Source organism: Oryzias latipes, chromosome 4, assembly GCF_002234675.1.
Source record: "Oryzias latipes chromosome 4, ASM223467v1".
Taxonomy (NCBI): Eukaryota; Metazoa; Chordata; class Actinopteri; order Beloniformes; family Adrianichthyidae; genus Oryzias; species Oryzias latipes.
The window spans coordinates 13,562,703-13,589,031 of record NC_019862.2 but is presented as its reverse complement, the minus strand read 5'-3'; the positions used below and the strand labels follow the sequence as shown (position 1 = coordinate 13,589,031).

The 26,329-nt window shown below is 37.8% G+C and overlaps 2 protein-coding genes and 1 long non-coding RNA gene across 6 annotated transcripts in view; 1 reads left to right on the top strand and 2 right to left on the bottom strand.

Moving 5' to 3' along the window:
* LOC101166542 (dipeptidyl peptidase 9) overlaps window positions 1-8,603 on the bottom strand; it is a 14,196-nt gene extending 5,593 nt beyond the window's left edge. The window contains exons 1-12 of one of the 2 annotated variants that reach the window (XM_023954243.1): window positions 8,379-8,603; window positions 5,818-5,903; window positions 5,457-5,701; window positions 3,885-3,997; window positions 3,414-3,587; window positions 2,983-3,151; window positions 2,788-2,898; window positions 1,552-1,680; window positions 764-825; window positions 570-670; window positions 289-466; window positions 51-210 (exon numbers count right to left, since the gene is read on the bottom strand). In XM_023954243.1, the coding sequence (XP_023810011.1) occupies window positions 51-210; window positions 289-466; window positions 570-670; window positions 764-825; window positions 1,552-1,680; window positions 2,788-2,898; window positions 2,983-3,151; window positions 3,414-3,587; window positions 3,885-3,997; window positions 5,457-5,701; window positions 5,818-5,873 (1,498 nt within the window). In that variant the 5' untranslated portion in view covers window positions 5,874-5,903; window positions 8,379-8,603. Of the gene's footprint in view, window positions 1-50; window positions 211-288; window positions 467-569; window positions 671-763; window positions 826-1,551; window positions 1,681-2,787; window positions 2,899-2,982; window positions 3,152-3,413; window positions 3,588-3,884; window positions 3,998-5,456; window positions 5,705-5,817; window positions 5,904-8,378 lie in introns of both variants that reach the window. The other variant, XM_023954242.1, reaches the window with a different exon arrangement.
* Window positions 7,527-11,775, top strand: LOC110014939. Its single transcript, XR_002289967.2, has 3 exons — window positions 7,527-8,346; window positions 9,978-10,161; window positions 11,471-11,775. It is a non-coding gene; the product is annotated as an uncharacterized LOC110014939 (long non-coding RNA).
* On the bottom strand, window positions 9,304-26,329 carry dazap1 (DAZ associated protein 1). Of its 3 annotated transcripts, none has more exons than XM_020702386.2 (13): window positions 26,167-26,329; window positions 24,756-24,796; window positions 23,513-23,679; window positions 22,916-22,981; window positions 21,699-21,806; window positions 21,433-21,481; window positions 17,941-18,023; window positions 15,283-15,430; window positions 15,088-15,120; window positions 14,424-14,573; window positions 13,643-13,807; window positions 11,491-11,583; window positions 9,304-10,156 (listed from the first exon to the last, which is right to left on the bottom strand). In XM_020702386.2, the coding sequence occupies exons 1-13, from the start codon at window positions 26,196-26,198 to the stop codon at window positions 9,984-9,986; spliced, it is 1,308 nt and encodes a 435-aa protein (XP_020558045.1). In that variant the 5' UTR covers window positions 26,199-26,329; the 3' UTR covers window positions 9,304-9,983. The 3 variants fall into 3 exon arrangements, with proteins under 3 accessions (XP_020558045.1, XP_020558046.1, XP_004067962.1); XM_020702387.2 differs by having other exon boundaries at window positions 21,699-21,803; XM_004067914.4 differs by lacking the exon at window positions 11,491-11,583 and having other exon boundaries at window positions 26,167-26,327.

Here is a 26,329-nt window from a genome sequence, read left to right as displayed (position 1 = left end):
TGACGGGAACAATTATTCTGTTCCCAATTACCCAACATGCATCTGTGTACCTTCAGAGTGTGTGTAGCCATTCATCCAGTTAAAGCTGCCCCTCTGCAACACCGAGGTGATCTTATACAAATGGCAAAAACCAGTTTTGGACTCGTTTACTGTGATGAAGGTGATCTCGTCATCACTAGTTTGCAAAAAAGGATAAAAGATATCGTGGACCTGTGTGGAAAAACAGCCATCAGAAATGAGAGGAATCGAAAGGGGGAAGTCTGACACAGCTGTGGTGCTGGACCTCACATTGATCCAGATATCGCTGCTCTCTTGGTAGATGATGAAGGGATGGACTGTGTCTCCAATGCTCTCCAGAGCTTCCAATATTCGGCTTGTGTCTGAATGTGCGGGGATGAAGAGCGCAGGAGGCAGCAGGACCAGCTGCAGATGCTGTTGTCGTCGGTTCATCAGGACCGCCCACGCACTGACGAGAGACGAAGAGCTTTAACCTTCAGCCCTCTAATGCCGAGTTTAAATATGTGCAAGCTTAAAAAAAAACTGGTTTTCACAGTTTAAAGGAAACCTACTATCGTCCATCTTTCGTCCATCCAGCTCTGGTGATGTACTCTACGTTTGGAAACATGCTGGGGAAGGGAACGGGCAACTCCTTCTCCTGTGTGCTGACAATCTACAGGTGCTAACACAAACACAGCTCAGCACTCTAACTACATTTAAGCTTCCTGTTTCAATGTTACTGGATTATGTAGCATGTGGCACTCACTCTTCCCAGGTTGTTTGTCCTAATTTCTACCATCTTCAGAGTAACCTCTGGGTTCTTGCTGCCTGGAAACACATTAAATCGAGTCTCAATCTATCAACATTGTCCTCATTCATGAACATAAACACTGAAAGTACACTTTGCCCTCCAAAGTCAGAATCATTCTAGACAGAAACTGAGTCGAGGCTTTCATTCGTCCAGGTGTCGTCGTGTTGAAGTTCAGTCTTGACATTTGGACTTGAAATCTTCTTTTTTCTCTTTTTAACCGAGGTAGATCAAAAAGGAAATTACTCAAAAACCTCTTGGTTCATTTTTTTTATTCTGCTGAACCCCACTCAAACCAAATTGCCTTTAAACAAACAAAATAACAAGATGGTTTGAGCACCTGTGGGCTCCAACAAGTGGTTTAATGAGATGTCTTAACATCTGTCTAATATTGATGAGCGTCAAATTCTTTAACTGATTAGTGTACTTGTTTTTTGGGATGTATCCCTAAAAAACTATTTTTGTTTCTTATTAAAAATGTTTATTTAGTCATACAGGGTCACTTCTGACCTTAAATAAATGGAAACTATAGCAAAAAGTTTCCACCCACCAACCAAATTATTAATCTAAAAGTTTAATTCCACAGACGATTTTTCAGAAATTCTGTAAAACAAAAGTGGCAGTCTCCTAATAATGAATCTGCACACATTAAAGAACTATTGTATCTTGCCGACATGGAAGTCCTGGTAGCATTTTTTATCCAACATGTGAAAAACATGATCCCTTTTCCATGTCTTCATACATACCTGCCCGTGGATATCTGTAGACGTCTGTCTTCCGCTCCTCCAGAGCTGGAGATGGGACATGAATGGTCTCAACCTCAGACTCGTCCACCTCTTCATATAAAATCTGCAGAGTCTTGCCACCATCAGGCTCTAAGTCAAAGAGAAACGTCAAGAAACGTTTCCATTAGAAAGAGGAAACACTGCACACACTGCTGAACGCAAACCTAATAGGACACAATAACTGGTTCTGCTAAAAAAAACGGTGGTCCCTTATGATTTAATAATAACTCGCAATAGACGAAACCTGCAAAGTTGTAAACTTCATTTTTTTTAGAATTATTATCGACGTTTTAAAGCTGTAATACGTCTCACTACCCGTTTCAGACACTTTTCTGAGAGAGACATCATCATTTTAACACTTTAAACTCTCTCAAAGCTTAAACCTTCATAAAAAAATAAATTCAGTATCATAGAATCAAACCAAGAATCTGCTAGCACTTGAAGATTTACGTCCATTTTGGTAAGCTGAATACATTCCGTACTGTAGAAAATACAACATGAAAGAAGTTGATTGGTCTACGGCCAATCAGGATGAAGAACACAATGCGCTGTAAAAAAAACAAAAAAGAAAAGCATGCACAAAAATGTGCACACAAAAAAGAAAATTTTGTCCGAATTCCTTCACTGTTCACTACTTAGAGCACTATATAGGACATTTGCCCTTCTGTAGAGCTTTCCGAATCAACAATTCCAAAATTCAGTGCCCTGGAAATTTCCCAGAAGTCTCTGCGAAAAACCAGTGGGCACTGATGCTCAGTAGATTGGCGAATATAGACCACAATGCATTGCATTTGAATGATTTTTCATGTGAATAAAAATGGAATTTACATTTTATAAACCATACAAGCGTTTATATTCAAAACACAGCAGATTCATTCTTTGTAAAACATTCATATTTATTAGGTTTTGACTTTGAAAAATCCTCAAATTTGCATTGAAAAAATAAAAATAAAAAAAGTCGTGAGTATGGTGTCCAAATTTCTTATAAGATCCAGAGCACTAGATATTCCCACATCATAGTTTTGTAGTAGTTGGAGGGTAGGGGGGGAATTCTGCCCACGAAAGGTTAACCACGTTATAGCTAGGAACCACTGTATACTAAAAACACACAAAAATGTAAAGAAGACATTGTCTTTAAACAACTAGCAGTGCTGTTATAACAGCTGTGAGGAAGTGTAATCAAATGTAGTTATTCACCCTCATGAGCAACAGGAGACCACCAGTATCCAGTAAAGCGATCAAACTCTTCCTGAGTAACAAAAGTGGCAACACCAGCAGATCTGGGATCATCTTTTGGGTTCTCTGCACCTACAATGACAGCATCTCATCAAAAACACTACTATAACAAAAGAAATCAAAAAAGGGGAATTAACAAAAAAAGTAAAGCCCGACCTTTATGACAGAAGGTCAGTCTTTTCTCCTCTCCTGTTTCTATATTTGTCACCCAAATGTCGTTGTTGTTGATGAAACCAATGAACGTGGGGTCCCCGGGGCAGATTTTAGGGTCCATACGTGTTCCTGAACTCTGACTTTTAATCTCAAGAGGATTCGCCGGAGAGGTCTGATGAAAAAGCACAGCAGATGTATATCAAGACTGCTGAAGCATTCACATAAGTCCTTTTGTCTCATTTCTAATGGAATTCTAAAAAATATATTAAATGAACAATTCAGATTAATCTCAAACGAAACAAAAACGTGCCGTCTGCATTTAAAAAGCGTGGTTACCATGTTTTCTTAAAGGGATGCTGCAGACATGTCAGTGACTTCTAGTAACTTTACAGAAGCCGTTCTCTGTTATTTGGTTGCACTGTGACTTCACTTACAATTAAACCGTTGTTTCCACCGTCCTGACAGTAGTACAGGCTGCTGTTGGCCTGGAACAGGAAAAGGCCACTCGGTTGGTGATAGTCATAGGAGGTGATGCCAGACACCCCCAAACGCTTCCTCTCTCTGAGCAGTTCCTCCTCCCGGGAGAAAGCCCCGTGGTGAGGACTGGCCTGAGGTCAAGGAGGATGAGAGGGCAAGGAATAGTCACAATGCTTGGCTGGTCAGAGTTAAATCAGGGATAGTAAAAAATAATCAAGTAGGAAAACATCACTATAAAAAGCCTAAAGAGACATTTTCTGTGTGAAAAAAAAGGAAACTCTTTTACTGGAATAAGAAGACATAATCTGTAGTTTTTAAACACGCCATCAGCTGTATTCTTTGACAGAAGAACAAAGGTAAAAATTGTTTTATAAAAAAAAGACTGTTTAGAAAAGATTCCTGTGCTTAAAAAGTCAAACAGTTCTTACCTGAAAATGATCCAGCATCGGTCTCCACGACAGCAGCAGCACGGCATCTTTGCGAATTTTCCTGGGAATGTCGGAGTACAGTAATGCGTTTTCCTTGCAGGGGTAAGACATTCCTGAAAACACGCCAGAGTCAGGATTTAGAAAGCGAAGCTAATCAGACCTAACAATCATTTTGAAAATGGAATATTCATGAAAGCTGCCTTTAGAATAACATCAGCCTGCCACTCTGGTAAGCTTTTGGTGATCTGTGAAACCTGACCATCTTCTCTTTTTTTGTATTCTACTCTTTTCATTCTGAGCAAAATTCATTAGAAGTCATTCTAGATTGGGGTTCATACCATAAAAAATGTTTTTTTTATTTCATTATTGTATTGACCTTATTTTTTGGTTGATGGTAGATTGATGGTAAATTCAAGGAATTCTGTCAAAGATCTGATCTCACGTTAACTCAATGTCAAACTTCAACCCTTAAAGGTCGATATCCTGTTTGTTTTTCAGATTTCCCCGTCTTTGCAGCTACTTGTTGGCAAAACACACCTGATCCAGGTAACAAGCAATTAAAACGAGGATTTCTGCAAACCAGTATGACTGCAATTTTGTTTTTTGAGCTCTCATGAAACCGTGAAGGTGGTCTCAGCACTCTGTTATTTATCACACCATAACATCTGAAGATTAACCACTGCATCAACACTGAGGCTAAATGTTTAGAGCAGGGGTCTGCAACCTTCAACACTAATGGAATCACCTGGGCCAGTTTCTTCCTGACCAAAACCCCAAATTATCTTAATTGATTTAAAAGAATACTTTCTTTTCTCTATGGAAAAAGGGTTTATTTTGACAGGAACACATAGAAGTTCCTGTCAAAATAAAATACAAATTAGTGTCAAATTAGATCTTCCTGCTGCAGCACATTTACTTGAAATAAAAATGCAAGACAGTTATGGCACTTTCTATCATTCTTCATCTTTTTTCTCCTTTTACCATTGAATGTAAACATGACAACATGGGCGAATCCAATTTTTAAATCTCTACATGTAAGTGTAATAGTGTACTTTTAGAACTTTTTCTTTGAACAACAGCAGAAGATAAGAATATGTATCTTACTCTAACAATAAACCACTTTGACAGCAGATTAAACCTTTAAGCATCATTCTGCTCAGTTATCTGACAATCTAAAGATAAATAACACAACCAAAACAAATGAACCAGAACTACAAACCCACTAATTAATTAAATTGCCGAGCCACAAGTTGCAGACCCCCGGTTTAGAGTCTGCACCCAGTCTGGCAACTTGGGTACAAATATTGTCCTGCTATTGTCTCTTGCAGTCTATAATTTTCTGCCAGAGACAGAACAGCAACAAAACCAGCCATGTCATATTTTTGACTAGATTCAATTTGAAAATACAATATAATTTTGGATTGTCGGTACTATATGCGGATAAATAAAATAAGTGCACTTCCTCCAAAATCACCTGAATCTGCACGTCAATGTTAAAAACATCTTTCTTAAAGGAACATTTCTTCCTATTTTTTGTGCATTTTCACCAGATATCAACTTTTCTTTCTTTACCAAGGTAGTAGATGCGGTGGGAGTGTGAACTGGTGTCCTCTTTCTGGATGAAGTGAAAGTCGTGCGGCGCCTTGTTGGTGAAAAAGCTGTGGTTTTTCCGGCTCTTGTGGATGATCTTCCGAAGGTCGTCCCATGTGTGCTTCTCCACCTGGAACTGCGTGGGGTACACGTCCTCCATCTCCACCACCTCCGTGCTGTCAGAGAGGTCGAGCATCCCAGTCATCCCTGCCAGTGCCTCTTTGACGCTGCTGAAAGATCAGATCACATCAGACACCGAGGACTGCAGCAACCGTAAGCTCACATACAGATAAAATAAGGAAACAAACACAGTTGGAACAGTTTTTAAAAGATGTTGCTTTACCTTTGTTGGCCGTCTTCGGTTATATTCTCAGTTTTTAGCCTCTTTATCCTGTGCATTAACCGTTTAACAAACTTGAGTCAGTCAGCCTGTAAAACACCAACATAAAAGCACAAGAAATGAAAACATTTGAGCAAAGAGGAAACACAGGATAGGAGAATATCACTCATTCAAAAAAATCCAAAACCTGACCAATCACAGCCTGAAAGAACGAAGGTGTTTTGCTATTTCTGTCAGAGCTGTTTCTTTAACAGATTGTTGTGTTTCTAATCTAGTCCCACCATGTGCGCGTCAACTGCCAAAGTCTGACACTTTAAGGCAGATGTTGTAACTGTGGCAAATTTTACACAGCAACAACACATTTCACCCATATGACTGTTTTGGAGCTCAGGGTTTAAATAAAGTGCATTTTAGACAAGTTAGTGTTCAGAAAATCAAAACAAGGTATTACTGAATGGTTGAGTAGTTTAGATGTTGTCTTTGATATCTTTTGACTGTTTTTTAACATTTAAACCTAAATTAAAATCCTCAATTTCGCTTCAGTTTGAAAAAGACAATTAAAATGTCCAAATTACATCTTGAAAATAAATGTGCCTACAACTACCTATAGGCAGCAGCTCAAGAAATATATAAAACTGGAAATGACTTGTTTTCATTTTGGAAAAATACAAAATGATACTGAACTTATGAGTGTAATATAAAAGATAGAAAAGATATTTGTCTTTCATTCTAGATTCTTTTATCATACGAGCACAGATTTGGTGTTTGTAACTCTTAACCCCCTCACGCTGTACGTCACTAATTTGAAACGTAGCATTTAATCCACGACTGCTGCAGAAAATATGCATCACCTTGAAAGAGGAAAAAAAAGAAGAATTACTTTTAGTATCATTAGTAATAAATTCATGCATGAGGGAGTTACGGTGTTAGAAAACTGACCTATTTGTTCTTTGAACAGGTGAACAACATATCAACATATTGTGATCAACATATTGATGCGAAAGTCTGCAGGTCCGTTCACATGTAATACATTTAATTTAATTTTGAAAAAGTGTCTTTGGAGACACTGAAAGACACTCTACAGATAAACCACAGTCACATTTAGCAGCTAGAATCAAATCTATCATGTCTTCAAAAGCAAACAAGTCCTAATGCTGCTAAAAAGTAATAATAATTAATGAATAGAATTTGTATTGTTGAATCAATCTTTTGTAAATTGAAACAAACACTGATGATGACACCACTTTCTCCAGGAGCTACAAACATCCTTCAAGACTTTTTCTGCTAGATGAGTTTCTGAGGACAAGCCAGTATTATGTCTTAAGTGCTATAATAATAATAATTTAAAAGAAATACACACACACAATAAAGCCAGAGTATTTTCTTATTTTCCATTCAGGTGAAACTATTCAAAAGTGTTTCACTGTGACACTGTAAAACAGTGGGGAGACTAAAAAAAATTTCAAGTTGTTTTGGAGCGGAACTAGTTTTGTAGGAACATGGTGCAGAAAATGTCTGTAGATGGTTTTGGATATCTGCTGTTTATTAATATCCAAAAGATTACAAATACATATCTGATCATACACTTTTCATATGCTACAGGGATGCCCAACCCTGGACCTCAACATCTTCCAGCCTGACAGTTTTCTCGCTCTCCCCGCCATCCTTGGTGTAGATTAGCCGACTTAAGTGATTGATTGACTAAAAACACCTGATCCAGGTAAACAACAGCGAGAAGTGCAGGGAGAGCTGGAAAACAGACATGCTGGAAGATCTAGAGGACCGGAATACCTGACTCTGAACGAAGGAGCAAAGCTCAATATTGAGACAATAGATCACGTTGATTTTCAATTACAATGGATAAATGTAAAGGCAGGAGGCCTGATATGAAACGACGACCATATGTAGCAGAAAATACCTGATGATGCACTGAAAAGCAAATGTTAAGACCCACCTATGTATGAGATCAAATGTCCAATTCCATATAGTCCTATTATATTGAGGAGATTGAGTTTATAGAAGATTGCAATGTAAGAACATTCTATTGCATTTTACACAAACATTCAGATTTTCATTTTCTGCGATCTTGGTTCCAGGTGTCACATCATAAATCAATAACATGCTGCTTCCACTTCCAGAGGTTCAAGTTGTGCATATCTGACATCGGTCTGTTTGACCACGGATTTTTCTTTAAATCGTCAATCATGACCCTTTAAATAATGTTTAAAAAAAGATCAGGAAAACCCATTGGTTTGTTTTCTAAACGCCTGTAAATGACACATGAGTGATTCAGGACACTATCATGGAATCTGTGCAAGTGAAGTACGGAGAAGAACCCGTTAGTTTCGCTACCGCCGTGTTGCTGACACACTAACCTCCGTTAGACAAACGGGAACAACAGTTAGCAAAGTGTTCCCGTCTTAAGAAACTGTCAGAATTTTAAAAAACTGATTTAAAGAAGCCAGACAGACCCCGGGTGGACAGAAACTGGCTGCCTAGCTTAGACCCTCATCATCATCATCATCATGACAGGTAAACGGAGACATTATTCAGTTTTTCCTTACGTTTTCTGCACAGAGACCACAAACGTGTATTCCTCACCGCAGCTTCTACCCGTTCTCGGAAAACGATTAAATGACTCCAAAACGGGGAAAGGGAAAAAAAGTAAAAGTTAAGTAGTTTCCTAGAAGCTGCAGTATGCTAACGTTTTAGCAACGCGGAAGCGGCTTGCCGATTTCCGTATCACGTGGCAACATCCTACCAAAACAATTAAATATACCGGTATTCTATTCAACATCAATGGAACATTTAATTTAAATGAACACACGTAATACGAGTCGGGCTCGAATATCCTTCTATGCCTTTTTTATTTTAAATTTGTAACGTCACATTGTTTCAAATGCCTTACCTTTGCCTATTTGACTCAATACCAATTGGTTTCATGTTTTTGATTTATAATGTAAAATTAAAAATGAATGTTTATACATTTTCGTCGAAGCATATATGTGAATTTTTTTTAATCATAACTGTCCCTAAATTTTCTACTTTTAAAAATCTACTAAAAACGAGAATTACGCATCTTGTGAGGTCCCAAATTGAATCGAATTCCCACAAAAACAAAACAACTTGCTTAAAATCATACAAAAAGAAAAAATTAAAAGAAAATTTTTTGGGAATAATTATGTACTAATACTGGATATTAAGAAGCATTGCAGATAATGTAAAGCATGTACTTTGTTAATGTTTTTTAATCACTTTCAGTCAAATGTTTTATTTCAAAATTGAACAAAAGTCCACGTCAAAGTACGACACACTAAGCTCTTGGCAGATCAGTTTGATGAAAACCATTTTCAGTTTTATCAGACACAATTGCTAAATTTGGTTTTCCGAGTCCCTACCATCACTAAAGTGGCTTTCACCAGTCTAAACGAACGCCTTATTGCAGTGACAAAGACAAATACAATCAAAAACAAGGTCACAGACATTCAGTGTATTCTTAAAACATTTATTTTGAAATAATTTGTCCTTTTCTTTTTTTGCATTAGTGCAAAAAATTGCACCCATAACAGCCACCTGAGGGAAGTCTACATTTTTAAATAAAAAAACAAGCAAAATGTACATTTAAAGTACAAAATTCTCCTTTTAAAAAATTGCACAGTTTGTGAATAATATATATATTTATAATCTCAATTTTTTAAACAAACTTTAAAGGCTCAGAAAGTAAACAAAACTCACCAAATGAAAAATAAAAACTTTTCTTTCCCTAGAATTTAAAGCTGAGGAAACTTGAAACCCTGTTTTCATTTGTGTCCATCATAAATATACATATTCAAATGCAAGTCTCTTTACATATAGTCTCTGTGCTAGTGTTTGACCAGACAATAAATTATTGCCAAGTAGTTATATTCTACTATAAAACATGGGTTAGGAGTGAGGGATAAAAAGCTTCCTTCTGCTGAATGATTCTTTAAGTTATGCAGAGAAAATAAAAAGGATTTCTGCAAACCTCTTCACTGGAATCTCTGCTTTCTTCAGTTTTTTGTGTGCATCGAACGAACACTCAGAACAATTCTGAATTCCAGTTTTGTTTTTTAAGCAAAAACACAAGTTTCCCTGACTTTTTTTTTTTTCCTTTAACTTTACACAACGGTTCAACCCTGGAGTGGTAGTCAGCGTCGATACGGATGGAAGCCCTGTACGTTGTGGTTCTGCCCCCTGCCGAACGCGTTTGCAGTAGGTTGGGGGGCGGCGCCGGGCTGTGCTGTCTGGGCCACGTACGAGGCGGCCGGCTGGCTGGGGTCTGCAAAGCTGTGGGCGAAGGCCGTCAGGTCCTGACCATATCCTGAGGTAAATGACAAACAGTGAAAAGCCAGGAAGGTTAGATTTGCCATGAAGGGACTTTCACAGATGGGCCTCACTACAAAAGGTCATGGCTAGGATGGTTTATGCAAAGCTTCCAGATTTTATTGAGGAAAACAAAATCCACCCTTTTCCCTCCCATAGTAATTTTCCCACAAGCTCAATGTCATCATCCTAGAAGACCATCAATTTAAGCAACAGTTAAATGCTGTTTTTTCTTTGTAGAGTGCGATACTGCTAAGTTTGCTTGGAATGGAACCTTATTGTTTTACAGAGATTTTGTTTTCATTTACCTTGTTTGATAGTTGTGCTTTCCCCCCTAATCTTTAATTTTTCTTAAAAGTTTTTTGACACAATCAAGATTATTTAAAAATGGCTAAAAGAATAGATTCTCAAATGCAATATTAAAAGGGTTTTGGGATTTTTCTCTAAAGTACAAATTCTGTAATCCTTCAATGAGCCTTTTCATTTCAAATGTTGCATTTTTTTTAAAGTAGAGATGTTTTGGCAGCATCAATAAAGAAAACGTTTAAATTGTCTTGAATGATCAGCACAGAAAGCACTAACCTCAATCTTCCTGCAAATATCTGAGGGGAAACACCGGGACTTTCAGGGAGAAAAAAAAAATCATGTAAATGTAGAAAAATCCAAGCCTACGTTACATTGAAAACACAAATTGTTAACTCACTGGCCAGATGAAAGTTCTGTCAGTTCTTTTCAGCACTGAATCAACACACAAGTATATCAACATTTTGCAATAAAAACACTCCTAAAACATTTTGAACCCCCAAAGTGGAAAAATCCAGATTATACTGAAACTTCATGGTATTTATGACCTTTAAATCCATTTCATTTCTCCCCCTTGAGCTACATTGTAGAGACTGTATGAGAGGAGAAAAAAAAAGAAACAATGGGTGAATGGACTGCTGATGCATAGAGACAACTGAGCCATGAAAAAAATTCTGACAATTAGATCATCCTTTTACAAATCAGCAAAGCAATGCAGACAGAGAACAACAAAAAAGGAGGGCACATTAGTCTTGGTATAGTAAATCCAGAGCCGCTAAGGAAGTCGACAGGCTTTGAGCTTTACTTGACAAATTTCCATAAAATTTTCCATCCAATCCACTTAGCAGTGATGGGAGTGAAAGGTTGGTTCTACTATCCAAGAAAACAGTAGTTTGTATGTACATGCATAATGTACATGCAAAATACTTAACACACAGCAAAAGAAAGAGAGTGGTTGCAGATCTATTACAACTCTAGAACCAAACAAATGTTTCTTTTGTGGTTGCAGAAGACAATGCTGTCACCTACCTGCACTATATCCTCCCTGCTCATCCTGAACATAACTGTGAGATGGACGCGTTGGTCCGTAGGAAGAGGGATCCTGAGGGTAGTTACCCAAGCCTATCAGGGAGATGAGGAGACCAGGTTGACTGAACCCAGATACTGCTGGCCAACTACTTATATAGTTACCCCCCGCTTACTGAGCTAGCAGAGCTGGACATTTATACTCGGGTCTGCAGATACTTTTTTTCGGATTCTGCTGGAAGTCAAAAGTAGGTGTGAATGGGAGCTATTTGACTGTATGAGAAAGGTTTTTTTTGCTTGTTGTTATTTGTTTATGTTTTTAAATCTAATAATTTATGCCAGCCTGGTCTCAGGGAATTTGACAAAAACTACAATGCATGCCTGCGTATACATAAACACACACACAGTGAAAAAAAATTATATATATATAAATAAATATGTTATATATATATAATATTAAATATATTGTTTTGATCAATCCCATGCATAAACTTAGCTCAGTTAATAAATTATCATCCCTGCAAAAGTTGCTCTCACACTAAAGTCTTCAGTGCGAAGCACTAAAGGTATTTTTAACTCCACTCCAGAAAAAGAAAATCATATTAATTAGATGAGCTGAGAAGTGTCTGCTCTAAAATCTCTCAACAAAAGGGACTACAACTTCTTACCCATCTTAAGCCCCTTCATGTCTTCACTTTAACTACAGATTTTGCTTGTTTAAAGAAAAACACACAGACTTTGCATGTAGATTAACTTTAACAACCTTTCCATCACTTGCCTGACTGCAGGGACCTGCAGTAATAAACAATTGGATTATAAATGACTTTACAAAAACCAAACATACATACTTCATTTAACTCCATTTATTGGCACATTTTACACGCCAAACGTCACTACCCTTGTTTATAGCTACATCCACAGCATCATCATTTAATCAAACTGTTTTATGCTAATCACACTAAAACGGACATCAAACACTTAGATGCAAAAAGCTGGATGGATGACTGGCACAAGAAATAGGACATGTGATCTATAGAAATCAAAAGCCCATTTTAGATGCTGACAGAAGAAAGTTTAAAGCCAAATGTGCCAAAACCCAGCTAGCTTTACTTGCTTTTTACTTCCAGATTTGCAGAAATTTCCGAACTTCCTTAGCACCATTGTGGTTAACCTAAGAAGAGGGATTTATGGTTTTTGGCCTTTAAAAATATGAAAAGATAAAAAGTCACCCTATAAAGTATTCAAAAAAAGCTACAGCTTTAGCACAAAACAACATGAAGCCTTTTTTCAGCCTTAATCTCACTTTAAATCCAGTGAATGCAGGACAATCACTTACAGAATCCAGTTAGAATAAACAATAATTATTATTATTCAAGACTAAGGAAACCAGTGGAAAAAACCACTAGTCTAAAGTTATGTCATGATGAAAATTACTTCTGAAACTGTAGTACTTTCTAGATCTCCAAAAATGTCAGACTTTGTTGTCATGAAAAGCTTCTATGCAATAAACTGATCTCAATGTCCATGAGGTTATTGTTTTCATTTTTTGTTCAGTGTTACATGGGAAGTCAAACATGTCTAGAGTGGAAAACATTTTGATATGGCCACACAGAGAAAGAGGAGCAGACATGTACAAGGGTATTCATAAAACAGAAGAATGAAGATCCACTCAGATGACGAGCACAGTGAGTCAGATCAGACCCCACCCACTTTTAAAATAAAATGTAAAAAAGCAAATAAAAAAAGAAGAAATAAAATAAATAAACATTGCAAGGCAGGATGATCTAATTCAAAATGTAAAGAAATGCAGCCAGTTGTTTGAACGCAATCCATTGCCCAGCTAGAATAATAGATGACTGACTGCTGAAGACTTCAGCAGCATCTTCATCTTTACAAGAAACCTCTGTGTGTGTGTGTGTGTGTGTGTGGGTGTGGGTGTGTGTGTGTACAGGTGTGTGTGTGTGAAGTGGTTCAAGCCTAGTGGCACCAAGAGCAAACTGCAGCTTGTGCAAGAACTCAAGAAAGCAATCGTAGATGACTGATAAAATATCCAGGAAGACTGGTGGGAGACAGGTGGTAACTAAAAGAAAGAGAAAACACACAAACGGGACAGAAAACTAGCAGCGTGTGCTTTTATAAACAATGATTGTCTTACCATACTGGCTATAGGGAAAATCATGCTGCCCGGTGGGAGCTTTGCTCAAGTCCTGAGTTGGTGTTGTGGCAGGGGCAAAGCCCAAAGTTGCTGTTCCTGGAGTGGTGGGGGGAGGAGGAACTTGTGGAACGTACTGGTCAGCTTGAGGTGTTGCAAAAGTGTAACCTGTCAGGATAAAGTCGTCATTGCTATATATTTTTCTCACGTCTTCTTATCACTTTATGTCAACAAAACCTCAAACTGTGGGGAAAAACATAACTTGCACCCCTGTTGTCACATATGGCCTATTATTAAATCAAACAATTAAGGAAATCATCTCTACCTTTTTCCCCCCATTTTAAACCATTTGGACAAAATGGACTCATATTTACTAACCATTGGCTTCTAAAATAAAAAATGGATCCCTTTTATTAATTTTGTTTCTTTACTGTGTTTATGTTCAGATTTTTAAGCCAAACTTTATTTAAGTAATTAAAACAGAAACAGGACCGATTCTTTGGAGAGGACAATGCCTGTTGGTTCCTTCAGCACATTTTCAAACATTTTCAACTGCCTGCAGTCCTTGCTGTCCATCTCTGATATGAAGAAGGTTCCTCCCTTTACACAGAAAGAGCTGCTAAAACGTCTGCCTCCCTAATAGCAAAAACATTTCATTTTTCTACGATTTAGAATAAACATTTTTAAAATTATTTCACTATTCCTTCTTCAAACTACTGTTCTTTGTTTTAAGCTCAGTTTTCAGCATAGAATGACTTTCTTCCTAGTGAGCGTGTGAACTGACCAAACTGAGGTGCTGTGGTGTAGCCCTGCTGAGGGTAGCCCTGAGGTGCAGCAAAACTGCCCGCTGGGGTCGTGACCAGGAATGCGTTGAACGGTGACGGGGGCTGCGTGGGGGTTCCCCGGCCCGCTGACAGTGGGGGCCCATAGCCAGCTGGCTCAAAACAGAAAATAATTCATTTGTTTCATACAAAGGACAACAAACCTTTTTCTAATATTTAAATGAAAAATAACCTAAAATCATGCACAAGCAATTATACAAATGTAACAATCATATAAATGGTTTTCTAAATAAATAGTTATCTAAAAGATGCTACTGATTCTATAGAAGCTGCAGAACACTATCTGAACTAGCTTCAACACTGCAGTGAGAGCTTCAGGTTGAGCTGCGGTTGGTGATCCGACCAATAGCAAAGGGAGGCCAGAATCCATTCAAGGCTACCATCTGTCTCAAGCAGCAGCAAACTATCAGCAACTTCAGCAAATAGGAATCAGTGATAACATGTTCTGTCATCAGTCTATTGGCTCCACAGAGAGCAACGCCATTTCTGTCACACAAGCGTTTTAAAGATAAGCAAACGATCAAATGGCTAAAGTCACCATCAGGAATCTCACAGTTACACAACATACAAGAAATTTTCTGGAGCAGACTTGAGGACTACACCTACCTATGGGCTGTCCTGTAGCAGAGACCCAAACTCCTTTAAAGAGAGAAGAGAAATACATTAGAAAGAAGTCTGAAGGTCAAACTGACTGGAAGGACAGTAAATTGCATGCAACTATTTTTAGCTGAAGGCTTGTTTTTTGTTTTTTACATGGTTCCAATGCTTTCTGGCTCTGTTCTGGGACTTGTTCCCACTCACCCTGTGGCCCGTAGGCCTGTTGCCAACCTTGGGCTGGCTGTGCTGTCCAACCATTGGCTGCACTCAAGATGGCCCTGGGCGCCCACTGGCCAGGACCCAGCTGACCAGGAGCTTTGCTGTCACGAGGCTCAGCCTTCTTTACTTCCACCTGGACAAAGGACAAGGAGGGCACATTTGGCAACACCGGTAGAGGGCCAATGAAGTCCCTCATCTACACAAAGCCTGACCTAACACTGAGACTTGGTCTCAACATTTTTGGGCTCTTAAAAAATGTTTTCCTTTTAACTGTATCAATAGTTTTTCCTTAATGTATATTTGTGTATGTTAATGTTACAGAGTAGACTCGTAAGCTGTGAAGCTATGCGTTTCAGGTACTTGCTGTTAAGAAAGCAATTCAAGGCCAAAACGACAGCCACAACCCCCAGGGGTTTATGGAGAAAGTTTGAGAAAAAAGTCTGCAAATTACAATGCCAACTCACAATGTACCTGAGAAACATAGATTAATTAATAAATACATCTATTGTAGGATGTCAACTTACCTTTTCTTCCAGCTAATAATTATAAAAGCATTACTTTTTCTATTTGGAATTTTTTTTTTTTTGGGTAATTACTTCTTTTATTCAAAAAGGCGTGAATGTAGACAGAAATTTGTATCTGACTTCTAACAAAATAGTAAGAACGCATGCAGATATAAAATAAATGAACAGCCTTTTGGGCTCATAAACCGAATCTTCATACTGTGTCAAACTTTGGGTAAAAAAATTTGTTCAAAAGGCTCCTTTGAGACTCATCTATGAGATGACAGCTGGAGGAAACCAGCCTCGCCTGTCCGTCAGGATCACTGGATGAAAAGTTTTGGTGAAAATTGGATAATTTGCAGATGTCAAATACTAAAATTGCACAATGGATCCTTCAATTAAATTTGGCTTCCATTTGTTTTCTGTTACTACAGAACCACGAGGCAAGCGCACATTTGTTTATCTACCAACAAAACTTTTGTCATTAAGTAGGCAAGGCTACCAGCAGTTTAACCAGAGCACAGAAACAGGCTGAGACCAAGGGGAGCCAACCAGAAATAGACTGAAGGGGTTGAGTTATTGGGGTCACCTTGCAGGAGAAAAACGAATCACATATTCCTCCCTGCTCCAAGGTGCTAACACCTTCCCCAGCATCCACTCCTTCTCTGTCGGCCTAATTACATGCACATGTTTCCAGCAGTGGCCTTGCTGCCACCGGCAGCTACCCGTGCTTTTTTCCCCCCATGGGCATCGCAGCTGGTGGTGATGGATACCATGACTGCTGCATGGACCCAACAACAGAACTGGGATTTGCTCCACAGTTTGATGTGCTCCAATTTCTAATTTTGTAACTCATATCTCTCAGCCTCCCTGAAGTCCCAGCGTAAGGTAATGTCAAGTCAAGAACAATGGATTAAGTCAAGCCTTGATTCCTGCTGAAAAGGAGGGCAAAGTCAAGGGGAGCACGCTCCAAGTTGGGCTGGAACGCTTACAGCAAAGTAAAGTAATTCATTGCATCTCTGGGAGAGATAATTCAATAAAAATAACAATAATTTTTTTCTGAGGTATTTTGATGATTAAAAGGTAAAGACATACTCCAATTGAGGCTTTGTTTATAATCAAAAAAGTCAAAAAGTTTGATATCCTCATCACATAAAAAAAAATGCATTACCTTTGGTCCATCCCATTTTGACAGACATTTTAAAATGTATGGGGATCTTTGTGCCTAAAGTCACTCATATGTCCATAAAACACTCTTTAACACAAACATGGACGAATATAAAATCATTTCATGGGGAAAAGTGTGTTCACAGACTTGGGTACGCTGGTGTAGAAATATACAAAACCATCTCACTGTTCAAAATGTCAAACTGCCCTTCAAGAAAGGCAACATCAGCTGCCATAACTGAATTGTTTTTGTATGGATGCGACAGACAAAGTCTGATTATACGGTAAATATCACCCATCTGGTGAAGTCTCCCAGTTAAACAAACACTGAGAAGCAACAAGCAAATATCACTGTGATCCACTTTTTCCTTTGGTAGTTGGAGCGCTGACAGACACAGTATGGAGATTCTTTATTTTAGGTCACTGTTGAGCTTTTTAAAACGAAAAAGAAGATCGTGTTGACATGTAAGTGACCCGCAAACAAAACGGAAAAAAGAGATCACACACACCAAAATAAAGGAAGACAGACAACACTTATTAGACCAATCCTTTAGGTGATCTATGCTCAGAAATAAACTTATATGGTTAAAATATATTTTTTAATTTCTTTCAATGTTTTTACAGTTTTACTTTATTTTTTAGAACATGTATAAATTTTAAAAATTAAACTCTTAAGCACTTGTTACAACCTAAAGGAGTGGTTGGTTTAAACAAAGCCTTGGGCGAAAAGTGAATCAACAAGTAAAACAAGAGTTTATTTCAGAAATCTAAAATGTAAAGGAGTGGTGAGTGCATAGAAGAATTAAGATAAGGAAATTTGACATTCTGCTGAGGCTGAATTTGTGCAAGTCCAAACTAATTGAAAGCAACATTTGAAGGTGCTTAGGGGAATAACAGCATTATAATATACATGCCCTCCATCGCCCAAGCCTCTGTTTGATCTTAAGGGTAAAATAAAACTACAACTACACACTTTTTTGCCCATGATGTCGTGAAAATGCATGTTGACAGCCTGGTCCACTGATTGTTCGGCCTCGAAAGTAATAAATCCAAAACCTAGCCAACGACCAAGAGTGAATCAAGGTAGCAGGGGGTTGTGACAACACAAGATGAAGAACAGTATCGGGCTTCAGCAGAGTGAGGATCCATCAAGACTGAGCAAGAGGCTCCTGGGGTTCAGATGATGTCGCAGACTCGCAAAACAACACAAATCTGAGACTAAAGCCTGGGAGATTCAAGGAAACTTTCCTCTTTACAATGCAGAGAAATACTGGATCAACATTTGTAGAAAAACCTGTTCAATATAAACTTGGTTTTATTGTCAGACAAAAAAAAACAATTTGGACTAAGCGGTCAAATCAGGTTGATCTTGACTGAAGCGGTATCACCGTTTTGTTGCTTCATGCAGTTTCATCCAAACCCCACCTTGATCTGTCCCTTGGTGTACTGCTGTGGAGCACACACTCGCAGCAGCCATTGTTAATGCATCACAAAAGTATGGAAAAACACAAACTTTAGAATGCCTAAAGCTTTCTCCAAGCTTTCCCAAATTCAATATTTTCATTTTGAGTCAGCCAGGATAAGCCTGAAATGAACAATTGAAATATTCTTCATGGCGATAACACAAGGATATAGGCCTTAGAGCTTGTCAAACAGAAATCTTACTCATTTTGCTCAAGAATTCCAATGGGGTGAACCTATTCAAGTGCATCAAACAGACCTTTAACTTTTTATGGCCAGTTGAATGCTTTAGCATGTTAGCATGATCTACTTTCAATCTGGTTTTCCTTTGACTTTGGAAGAAGTAGGTTGAGTCAACATCTCCACTCGGGGGCCTAAAATGAATCCAATTAAAAACCCTATGAGACAACTGGAGACCTATAGTGCCATGCCAACCCAATCCCACAACTCATGCTCTACTGCTATTAATACCATCTGTCAATGACCCATCTGAAATCTAAAATTAAAAGCAATTTGGCAGCATTAAATAGACTGGCATATTGGTTCAAGTCTAGCAGAAGTTTAGGGTACTAGTTATTCAAAAGATGAGCTTTTTAAACTTGGTTTTATCTGGCACATTTACAGCATAAGGCTGAAAGAACTGTCCAATGACAGCGCTGATGATAATTACCTTTGAATAAATTAGATATGCATAATCCAGAGAATAAATGCACTTTCATATTAGTTTTAGGTTAAAAAAGAAAATCTTCGACTTTCATATTCAACTCATTTATTCAAACTAAATTTCTGGGATTCTGGGATTGTTGAAACTATTAACTTAGCATAATTAGGACTATTGTTTTCATTAAATATAATTGTTATCCTAGCTCTTTAGCTCCTTTTTAATCATTATTTAAATATAAAATTGTTTAATTATTTCATGTCTTCTCAAATGAACAAGCGAAAAAGCCCTAGTTAGAACGCGATCTGTTCAATGCACCTCAAGTACACCTCATGTAGAAAGGGCAAAACCTATCACAATGCTTTTGCATTAGGCCTGTACCTTTGTGCTACCATCAATGCACAGTAACCTAAAGGAGAAAAGACAAATCTTAAAGACACTGTTAATCACATTCAAACCATTCACAAGGAGAAGGGGGACAGAAGAAAGAAAAATAGAAAGGGCTTACTTACAAAAATACTTAACTTTCTACATACAAAAAAAACAACATACTATTCCATTTAAGATGTATGTTTTAGTTACATCTAAATCAAGGTAAAGAAAACTTATTCCAACATATTATAGATTTAGTAACAGAATCTGTTAATGCTAGCAGAAGATTATGAAATGATTGTTACTGATATGCATCACGTACAATTTCTATGACAAACTATTCTGGGTTTTCTCCCAAAAGAGAAGAAAGGGGGACTGAAGGACAGGAAGTGGTGTATGTTGTGAGTCAGTAGCTGCTGCAACATCCATCTGTTGTTAACCAGAAAGTGACAAAAACATTGTTGAGTCTAATTTTCAGTAAAACACGTTGACGCATAAAAACATGCGGTTTCGCTGATGAAACTCAAGGTGTCAAAATATTTGGGATGATTTGTTTGGTAAAGTTCACTTGCTGCATTTGTGGTGACGGTCAGCCTCTCAGAGAGAGAGAGAGAAAAAAACTCCTCTTAAGATACTCCAACTGTTCTCAATCTGCCAGCTGCACAGTGTGATTAAGTACTGGATTTTTTTGGAACACCTATTTTGCTGCAGCCTGTTTCCTTATCAGTTAATGGTTTTTGGTGGCGACCTAAAACACTTTATAATTATTTATGAGATTTTACTAAGCATTTCTTGGAGATTTGTTTGAGAAGCAGTGGTAAAATATTAGCTAAATAATAGTTTTTTTTCAATTGTTTCTATTATTTTTGTTCAAAATATCTAACTACATGTAGATTTGTTGCTTTTTGGAATATTTTTCTTTAAAAAATAAAAAAAAAGGTACGCAGAAGAGAACTACAAATGTTACGAATGTTGGTTAATGAGCTATTTTGTCAAGAATTTTTTTTTTTTTAATTGATATTTTTTAGGTCAATTATCTAGACTAACAAAAACAAAAGTCAATTTCTTGCATTACACATAAAAGTCCTGTATCTGTGGTTTCAGGGAAATAAATCCAAAAAAATAAAAAGGTTTTTAAAAACACATTCACTAACTGGATTTGCTGTGGAAATCATAAAACAGCTTAAAGTAAACAAGAACTGCACAATTTGTCATTTATGATAGAATAGAAAGAATGGAACTCTTCATGGTAGAAATGGTGAAGAGGAATAATTAAGCCATAGTAGAAGCTTTCTAAAATCTACCCATGGGCACTTAACTACCACTCAGAGCCAGACTAGCATGTGATTCTATCTTTCAATACATTAGTGAACTAGCGGCAGCGTTTAAGGCTCCCTATGTGCCTTTTTATCTGCAATAATAAATTGCGATGCAGAGCTCCTAAAACCCAGGAGAGCTGCGCTGTTAGGTCTGCTCTTATGAATAACTTTTTTTTTTTAGATTTTTCCCTTGACTGAATGGCTGCCACTGTCAGCCTTAACCAAAACAACATAGAAGAGGATTTTCTTCTTTATTTAAAGACTCGTGTGGTGCAGCACAGGAAGACTACAAAGTGCACTTCTAGCTAAAATTTACAGAATCAAAGAAAATATAATTAAAAAAAAAAATTCTATTTTAAATAATTGATTTTAATTTTACATTTGTATAGCATTGCATTTGTAAAATGATTTTTTTTTATTTTCTTGGATCTATAAAATTTTACACTAAATGTTTTACATTTGAAATTGTTCTAAAAATATTATTTCCAAGCTGCTATTTCATTCTTTTCTTGCACAATTAAAAATGTAATTATGGTTGTTTAAGTTAAGTGCAAAATGTTTATTCTTTTCTCCATGGGCCAGAATAGTTTGTCATGAGATTTAAAGTAATGCTAAATGGTGAGAGAGAAGAGAAAACGGGATCATCTTTTACCTCGAGGCCTCTGCTTCTCCGCATCATAGATCATTACCACCTCTGTGACCTTGAATGAGACAAAAAGAAACCGTGGCTCCAGTTAGAAAACCAAAGAAGGGGAATTTCTCATCAGTCCACCATTACATAGCAATTTGGACAGTTGGCTCTATTAAATCTCAATGATAGCGTCTTGTGTAAATTTGCATTGATTCTGTTCAGCCTCCCATGCATCCAGCAGCCACAATGGCGATATGAATGGACATTATTTACACCACAATACTCACCACTCCGAACCGATTGAAATAGTCCCTGAGTTCAGGCTCGCCGCAGTTATGAGGGATTCCACCTACAAATATCTTCTTTGATTTATTGCTATCAGCTTTGCTGCCCTTCTGGGGGGGAAAAAAAAACACAACAGTAAGCATATTGATTTGTGTTTTTGTGAAAAGATCACAGTGGGAGAGGGGCAGTTAGCCATCATATATTCAGACAGAGCAGGGGGGAAAAAATGAGGCTGTCCTTTTGCCCTGGGGTTTAATTCTTAACATGACATGTCAATAGAAACAGTAGTCTCAACAGCGCAGAGAACATGGCATCTTCCACTGAGCATTTCACCACCGCTCAGCTGAAAATGTGAAAGGCTGCTTACAGCAGTGGTTGGAACAATTAAATCTTCTGTTTGCTAAGTAAAACATTAGGTCATTGACTAAAAGCCAATAAAAAGAGCGCCAGTTGCAGGAAAAGGGGCTTCATTTATAAGCATCTAACAGTCTGCTTGGAGCGTAATGAGAACTTGTACAACTGTTTTATTGACGGAAAGGAACGAGGATATAGAGGCTTTCTTCAAAAAGGGCAAAATTACTATCAAAGATTGTCAGATAATTCACAGCATTGTTGATCAATCCGAAATGACCCACGTTGGATCAGATGTCTGCCTCACACAACACTCACAGCTGAAAAGAATTAAATGCATCGCACAAGTTACCACCTCAAAAACCCTGATAGAGCTGAAGGCGATCACTGTTTCAACACTTTTCTGGAGACAGGCAGCAGAACTAGTTTTACATTTAATTAAAAAAAAAACAGGGGGAGAAGAAGTTTTATATTTCCACATCTATCTTGGAGACATAAGCTGAAGACATGAGGGAAATGTAACTTTATTACGTATCATTTCCCGACAAAAGCAGGCTGTGGCAGAGAGCTGCTCTTCCCGTTCCAGCTGCTTATTCACCAATAAGGATCAAAGGAAATATCAAGAATTTATCCATAAATTGCAAAAGTTTTCAACATTACTGTAGCTTTTATTCCTTATAAACATTAAAAATTATTTTAATTTAGAATTCATAGTAAAAAAGGCAACTAACTAACTAACCTCAATGTGGCTTATTTAAAAAACTAGAGTCCAACCTCAAGGAGGAAAAAAAAAAAAAGGAGCGACCATCAATGGGAGCCATTAGAAAATGTAAGTTAGCATTGCCAATAGAAGTCAGATTCCCCTTACCCAGCCCTCCTTGGTTCGAGATTTTTCAGGTTGCATTCCTCTGGGAGTGCATGGCTTCGGGTCAATCTGACAGCAGAGGGAGAGAAAACGTTTTACATTATCCTCAAATAAAGGCACCTTCAAATGTTCTTCACCAAAGCCATTACAGTTATTGGTTTGCTCTCAGAAAATCACCTTTAAGTGTACACTGCTGATAATTTACAAAAAGAGGCCAATAAAACCGTGCCCCTCTCTTTAAATTGATAAACACTGTAAAATCATTTAGAATATTTTAACAGAAACTTGATTATACCACAGATTTGATTGAAGAACTGTAAAATATAGCATACTCGTTTATAATGCACCTCATTTAGCTGTGACTGAATGAATCTTGCTGAGTTCCTGACTGTTCAGAGTAAAATGCATTACTTTTACATTTCATGGGAGAAGACCCCCTCCAAAAAGAAGAAGCTCTTCTGTGCCTTAAACAACGTTCAGCTTCGCTCACTGACAATGAGCAGAAAAATTGAGGTGTTTTTTTAAACAATGGACACACTGAACACCAGCAGATTTTGCAAACTGATTTGCTATCTCGTCTTTTTGCAGCAAAATACTCACATTTCTTCCATCAAGATTATGTGGCTTTGTCTCCAACACGGTCCGTACGCAATTGGGGTCTTTAAACTTAACAAACCCAAAGCCTCTCGACTGATTTGTGGTTTTGTCCTTCATGATGACACAATCTACAACTTCCCCATACTGTGAAAAATAGTTTCTCAGTGTCTCTAAGAAAAGAAAGACAGACATGACAATGGAGCTACATGCAGACCACAGACAGGTACAGAGCAACTGAATAACATTGTGAATAAGTTATAAGAGAGTTTAACTATGCAAACTGTTTCTTTAATTTGTATTTAGATTGTGCTATAAAACTACAACCAAAACAAAGAGAAGAAAACATAAACACAAGAAAAATCACTTCAAACCAGCCAGAGACCTTGACTATATATGACTGCAGATGACTGTACAAGTTCAAAATAATAAAAATGTGAAATTACTGAAGGCCATATACAGAACCTTCTCAAGTGCAAAACAACATTGACCCATTGTCATGTTGCATAGCACCAAGCATACTACCAGCTAGTGTGCAGTCCGCACACACCCACAAAAGGCAACTCGGCCAAGGCGAGCAAGTTTGAACAAATGAAGAGTCACTCTGGCAAGAGTTACTGTAATTGGGTATCTTTTTGCTGAAAAACCCTGGGGCACCAGCGCAGCAACAAGCAGCCAGTTACACAAAACTGTGCTTCAAGACAGCAAACAAGTACTTGTGCAAAAGTTATACAATGGCAATTTGACAAAACCAACCAGGAGCTAGAAAAGGACTTTTCAGAGAAAAATGTAAGAATATTAAGCAAATGTTTAAATGACAGAGCGTTAAAGAAATAAACAACTTTAAAAAAATGATGTGAAAATTAATCTAACAATATAGGTTATTCATAAGCATCACAACAGGTCAACAATGGAAACAAAATGACCTTATTGTTCCATTCAAGGGAAAAGTAAATTAGTTTTTCTGAAACTTTGCAGTTTGAAACTTGGGTTTCATCTTTACTAGTCATTTCTTTTTTTTATAAATGATAGTACTTATTTTTAAATACTGGTATTTACCACATACTTTACTGCTAAAACAATTCAGCACTACAGTAAAATATTATACTGCTTTACGCCATCAATCACAAGTCTTATTCGTCAATTAATGCAATTTAAATCTGCTCAGATGTTCTGACCATTATTCTTCAAGTTGGCAAAATGTATAATAAAACGTGCACAAAATAAGAGAGCGAATCATGTGCTATACCTTGTGTTGTGCTCCAGTCCAATCCACCCACAAAAAGTTTCCTATAACAAGAACACGACGGTGTCATAACGGTTTATCAAATCTGAACAGAAGTACTCAATCAAGATTAGGCCTGCACAATATACCGCAAATTTATAGTTATCGCGATATCAAGCTGTGCAATATGAATATCGCAAAAGTCAGCAAAAATCGCAATAAATGTTTACCTTAAATGTGCTAAAACAATCTTATGGCAGCTTGAAGCATTTAACGAATCAAATAAATCCATTTAAGCATTTGACCAATCGGATGGACCCTTTCACGTTGTTGACCAATCAGATGAGCCCTTTTATGTTTGATGTTTGCATCCTACCGCAACGAGGGTCATTTGGAGTATAAATTTTAAACTGTTGCAATGAAATGGGAATGACGTTTTTGGTCGTTTTGCTATTTGTTTATGTACCGCAAATTATATCGTTATTGCAATATTGATCACTCATATCCCAAGTTTTCCTCATATATCGTGCAGCCCTAATCAAGATGAAATCCAATGAAAGTGTCTTTCAGAAATCCAAACACTGAGCCGAACACTGAAACACCATGTTTTTGTGCAGCCAAAAACACACATGTGCATGTAACAATGTGGATTATTTAGACACAGAATGATCCTATAAGGTGCGCTAGTGGAGGACGTCACTTTAACGCTTCATGCAAACATCCAAACAAATTAAATCAACATTTCATTAGAAAGAACCAACAACCCCCGTAAAATAACATTTTGAGTGGAAATGAAAGATCTACAGCGGGAACCATCATCCCGACTTAATGATGAGAAGGGGACGACGGCGACGCATTTTGTGGGAACCGGTGAATGCGTCTCCTCTAGTAGGACTTCACTGACTCACTTTACCGTCAAAGTGGAGTTATTTCATCCTGGATTATAATCTCGTTTGAAGGAATGTCAATGATAATTGAAACGTTTCTGTCAAATCTGTAAATCCGACGACACAGACGACGATGCTCCATCCTCCAGCAGTGCCCGCTAAATGTCCTAGTTGCGGCGAAGTCAGGATGGAGACTTTCACTACGCTGGCAAGCGCTAGCGAAAAACTAGCACAACTGCTGCGAGCTAATTGGAAACAACACACGAATAAGTGTCTATATTTTCTTATTTCTCATTGACAACCAAGACTCGTTTACTCTAATTAAACGCCTTGCATTCCGCTTCAAGTCACAACGCCAACAACACGAATACTTTAGTGATTATTTTCACTTTTTTGCCGTCTTTCGTCGGGCTAACGATTCCGCCAAGTTCCAGCTAGCTTAGCTCCATGCTAATGTTAGCTGTCAAACACCAGTTTAACAACAGCTCGGCTAACTTATTTACAGCTCATGCAGAAGGCAAGAAAAGACTTTAATAAACAAATCTTACCCAACTTCATCTCCGACTAAATTGTTGTTCATTGCTAAAGCTGTAGCAGGGGCGGCTGTCGGAGCTGTGACCGGCTTCTCGCTTTGGTGCTGCCCCTCTCAGACTGAGAGCGGAGGAAGGTCACTCCGCTTTTTGGTTCAAACTGTTCTGCGCAATGACGACG